Source organism: Arachis hypogaea, chromosome 9 (assembly GCF_003086295.3).
Source record: "Arachis hypogaea cultivar Tifrunner chromosome 9, arahy.Tifrunner.gnm2.J5K5, whole genome shotgun sequence".
In the NCBI taxonomy this organism is placed as follows: Eukaryota; Viridiplantae; Streptophyta; class Magnoliopsida; order Fabales; family Fabaceae; genus Arachis; species Arachis hypogaea.
This window is the reverse complement of record NC_092044.1, coordinates 19166646-19172031: the sequence shown is the minus strand read 5'-3', so window position 1 is coordinate 19172031 and position 5386 is coordinate 19166646. Positions and strand designations below refer to the sequence as shown.

Genomic DNA, 5386 nt, shown 5'->3' with positions numbered 1-5386 from the left:
ATTTCTAATTATTAACTTCACATACATGCAGGGCCTTCACCACTTGTTAATATTATGGTTTTGAAGATCAATTGAGTAATCGGATCCGACCAGTTAAACCAAAATTTATCGGTTAGTCCGATTCGTTTAGATGGATAAATAGTCCAAATTGATTACTGGATTTGAATTAAAAAAAAAATGGGGAGTGCATACTCTTGCGGAAGTGCGTCCATATCTTTGTTGATTTTTTAGGCTGTGTTTGTTTATAAAGATAGGATATTGAGATATGATTAGAGAGACACAAAATCATATTTTACAAAGGAGACATGGATAAAAATAGTGTGTTTAGAGATATTAAATTAATGTATTTTGTGTCTATTCTGATAGAAAAGACAAAAAAATACTAACAAGAAACATAATTTATTTTTTATTTTTTTATTATTTTTATTAATTTTTTATAATTATATTTTTTTATTATTATATTTTTTATCTCAAATTTTTTGAATAAAAAAAATGAGTTATTCTAGTTTATTACTAAGTAAAATAAAAAAACACAAAATTTTGTGTTTCTGTCCATCAGTATTTTATTTTATTTTATTTTTAATGTCTTATCCTATTCTATTCTCAAAAACAAACGCAGCCTTATTGTCGGTTATCGATCCTCCATCTTTCGTAGTCAAAGCAAATCAGAAGAAGAAAGGATGATGAGAGAGTGACATATATTAGAAGAAGGGATGAGGGAGAGGGAAGTATAACGAGGGATAATGAGAGGAGAGCGATTCGGATAAGAGAAGAGTAAACCATGGGGTAGAGAAAAAGAATGATCGTGAATAGCTTAAATTTGGAGGAGGGATTTTGATCGTTTGGGGTCTTATTGATTTAGGTTCAGTTTAGACAGTGTAATTAAACTTTTTCTAAAAAATAGTTTAAATAATAAATAATTATATTAAAAATAGTTTATAAATAAGTGATATTGTATTTGAGTTTTTAGTTTTTAAAGTATTTATTTTAAAAGAAATGTGATAAAAGAATTTTGTTTATAAAAAAAAGTTATTTTTTTAACTTCTTTATAAATTTTTAAATAATTTTTTAAAAAACTATAATTTAATCTTAAAAATTATACCAAACATTAATAATATTACTTTTTATAAATCAAAAACTCAAAAAATTTATTTTTAAACTTTTTAAACGGATCTTTTATAAGGCATTATTTGACTAATTTTAAAGAAGTTTTTTTTTTTTTTTTTGCGTGGTCGATATCCTTTATTTTTTAAAATATTCATTTTCGTATTTGAGATTTGTCCTAGAACTTATTTGTGATAAGTAAAATGACATAACTAAAAAAATTTGGTCGATAGTCCTGAATTTATTTTTGGCAACTACTCAAACGAAAAAAAAGTAAAAAATTGTTTTATAAAAATTCATTATTTAAAAATATAATTTATTTATTTAGTCATATTTTATACAAAAATAACATTTTTATAATATATTAAAATTTAACAATATAATTCATCATTTAAAGATTAAAAAAAATTATTTTTATATAAAGACAATTATAAAATTTTTATAATAATATCCATCTTTATTTTTAACTTATACATTTTTAAAATTTAACTTAAAATATATTTATATTTTTGTGTGTTTATTTATATTTTTATATATTAATTTATTATAACTTGATTATCTAAATAAATTTGTTGAACATCTAAACAAGAAAAACAATAATTAGAGCAATTTGGTGATAGGTTCAATTTTCAGATCCTTGATCAATAATATTCTTTCGCCCTCGTTAATTAAATTTTCAAGTGTAATATAAATGCACACCAAGAGAAAATTGAATAATTAAGTTTGAGAGAAATAAAATAAATGAATAAATTCTATTCATTGATGATCACCACCAAATACATTAAAATCATGAAAAATCCAATTTCCCTTGATACTTCTTTGTTCTTCAGACTTTAATTAAGCCTTGATGAAGCCAGCATCGTAGGAAATGCCAGTGGCTGGGACCCAGGTGCTAGCTTGAATCCATGGCTCAGCAAGATATTTAGCAGCAGTATTCTTGTTAATAAGTCCTTTTGCAAATTTGGCCCTGGCTCCGGCGTTGGCACCAGCTCCAGTGTTTCCAAACTCAGCAAAGTAACAATTGTCAGTGTTAGCCTCAGTTGGTGGGTTCCATGGGATATAACCTTGTGGCTGGATCAAGTCACCAATGTTATTCTCAATGAACACTGCCCTTGAGAATGCCTTCCATGGCCTTGCCAAGAATGTCCTCACTGTCAACCTGTCTGGGTAGAGGGCGGCATCAGCCATGATCTCACAATTTTGGAGGACAATACCAGTAGGCATGTTCTTCTGGTCAGTTCCATCGGCGACCACGATGTTCTGCTGGTTTGACATGGGCTTCCTCACAATGATCCTAGAGTTTTGGATCAAGGTGGTACCATAGCCGAAGATGAAGTCAATGGTACCAGATATTTCGCAGTTGCGGTAGAACTGACGGTGAGCGTGGGCATAAAGTGTATCTTGGTAACCACGCATTGCGCAATCAAAGAAGGCTGAGCGATCTCCCTGCACACGGAGTGCCACTGCCTGGTGACCTTCAGCACCAGCGGTATTCTCGAATGCAATTGACTTGGCAATGAAATCATCGGCATTGGAAGCTGCACATACAGTTTATTATATCAAATCTATTAAATATTTGACTAATTTTTAGAAAATTAGTTATCAAAACAACATAAGCATATTTTATCTTCTAGTAACATGTTTTATACATTGTGAATTGGGATGATATATTTTCATTTCTATGATAAAATGATTTTGACAAAATATAATAGAAACTAGGAGAAATAAACCTAGACTTACAGAATGTGGCGGTTCTCATTGTCTTGGTACCCTCATGGAAGTTCTTGCGACCAGTGATAATGGTTCTTGTATTTCCATCACCATAGATAAGCAAGTTCTTGCACCTCTTGTCAACGGTAATGTATTCGTCATAAACGCCAGCCTTAACATAGATAATGTATCTACCTTGGAAGTTGGCGGGGTAGGAGTTAATTGCGTCCAAGACGGTCTTAAATTGGCCACTGCCATCCTTGGCAACAACAACATTAGGTTTGACATTATCGATGTTAGCCAAGAGTTTGCGATCTGCGGCGGATAACCAAGTGGGGAATCCCTCATGATCCACCTCAAGGAGCTTCCTAGAAGCGGGTTTGAGGTTCAAGTTCAAACCAAGACCATTAAGGAAGTGGGACAATCCGGAAACAACATCAAGAGCAAGACCAGTGAGTTTGCCAACACTGTCCAAGCTGTCAGATTGCAACTCGGTTTGGACCTTCTTTTCACCTTCGGTGTCAAAGCCGTCCATGCAAGATTGTTGGTAGGCAATGACGGCACCCAACCAGTTTTTGAGTTCTGCAGAACTCTGGTAAACACTTGCAAAGTTGTTCTCAGTGACAAGGTTGATAGAGGCCTCCAGTTCGTGCATTGCTGATTGCAACAAGTCCTTGCAATCTTCAAGGGCCATCTTCATGCCTGGATTACTCTGACCGTGCTCCACGGAAAGGGTATCAGTCATGTTGAATGCCTTGATGACACTGTCCAAGGTTTTCCTTACCACCTCTGAGACGTAATCCTTTGGGTCTGTGGTGTTGACATTGCCAATGACATCATAACAAAGTTTCTTGTCATCTGCGTTTTGGCACAATGAGTCAACTGCCTTATTGTGGGTTTTCAATTGGTCGTTGCTGTTGTTGTTGCTAACAACGGCAACGGTGCCAATGACAACACCAACAACAAGAATGATAGATACTCCAGCGACAATGACTTTGCCGTTTGCCATTTTTCAGGAAATTGAATATGGAACCAAATTAAATCTTGGTTGATTGGGAAGGAAGCCTTCCCAATCGTTTATTAGACTATGCAGATGCAGATGGTGATGATGAAAACCTTTCACAATCTTGGGGTATTTATACTTGTGTTACTAACATCTGTGCAAACCCAAAATAGCATTAATTGACCGAATCTTTGGTTTGCTAAAGAAAATTTTGGCCCTTATTCTTCATTTTTCTGGCTCCATACACGTACCTGTACACTAGTAACAATTCAAAAGAAAACAATGGCTTCATTACCGGACATAAAATAGTATAGCATTATTTTCAATTTTAAGATAAAATAAGTCGCAAAATGATATATATATATATATATATTCAAAAATATTTAGAAGACAATAAAAATTAGTTCAAAATTATTTTATTTTATATTATTAAAACTATACAGAAATACGACAAAGAATTTAGTTAATCACAAAGTCTTTATAAAAATATATAAAGTCAATATTTTTTATGTTTCTTGTGTATATTTTATTAAAAGAATATTTTAAAATTTTACTAATAATAATAATAATAATAATAATAATATTATTATTATTATTATTATTATTATTATTATTATTATTTTATGTGTCTTAAACACATATATTTATAATTTTTATTAAAAATATTATTTGTATATTAAAATTAATTATTAAAATTAATTATTAATATATTTATATATATATATAAAATTTATTTTTAATATATATTTATATTTTAATATATATATATATATATATATTAATAACTAATTTTAATAGCTGTTTTTAGTATATATATTTTAGTCATAGTCGGACTTTTATAAACAACATTATTTTGAAACTTAATTCGGAGGGGAAGGCTATTCATCACAATTATAGGCAACGTGCTAATAGAAAGTTTCCAAATTAATTAACGTTTTAAACAATGGGATTTACAAACTTTCACTTAATTAATGCACTATGTACTATTATTCTTTTGATAATGTTTAAGATATTGTATAAAATCAATTTAAAACAGTTTAAAATTATTTTATTTTATATTTATTTAGTAAAATCTAAAATATTATAACTTTTAGTATATAACTAGTATATAACTAGTTTTAATATATTAAATTTGACTAAATAAATATAATAATTATTTTAAATATTTTAATTTTTTAGATTTTATTAAATAAATAGAGTAATTATTTTAAAAAATTATATTAAAATATTAAGATTCAACAAGTAATCCCACAAATTGATTTTTTAATTATTGAGTTCTACTATATAAATTAAATAATAATAAAAATTATAATTTTAAAAAATTTAAAAAACTTAAATTTTAAAATAACTACTATATTATTTAGTGAATTTAAAATATTAAATTTTTAAATATATAATCAACAATAATTTGATAAATTCGTTTTAAAAAACAATTCACTATAAAAAATCACAATTTAAAATGTAAAATTTTAAAATACAAATGATAAAATAATTTTATATAATTTAATTACTTTTATTATTTTATGTAAAGAAAATTTTGTTTATTAAAGTCTAAAAAATAATATTAAA

The 5386-nt window shown here is 28.4% G+C and overlaps 1 protein-coding gene across 1 annotated transcript; it reads right to left on the bottom strand.

The window, feature by feature from the left end:
* Positions 1-1837: 1837 nt before the first annotated feature.
* LOC112710605 (probable pectinesterase/pectinesterase inhibitor 58) lies at positions 1838-3911 on the bottom strand. The gene is made up of 2 exons (XM_025762892.3): positions 2845-3911; positions 1838-2642 (listed from the first exon to the last, which is right to left on the bottom strand). The coding sequence occupies exons 1-2, from the start codon at positions 3821-3823 to the stop codon at positions 1942-1944; spliced, it is 1680 nt and encodes a 559-aa protein (XP_025618677.1). The 5' UTR covers positions 3824-3911; the 3' UTR covers positions 1838-1941.
* Positions 3912-5386: the final 1475 nt, after the last annotated feature.

What these genes read in the sequence shown, in the direction of transcription:
- LOC112710605 (XM_025762892.3), bottom strand. Translation starts at nt 3,823, where the DNA reads ATGGCAAACGGCAAAGTCATTGTCGCTGGAGTATCTATCATTCTTGTT. An exon ending in AATGAGAACCGCCACATTCT is followed by an intron (nt 2,643 to 2,844) that starts GTAAGTCTAGGT and finishes CTGTATGTGCAG; the next exon opens with CTTCCAATGCCGATGATTTC.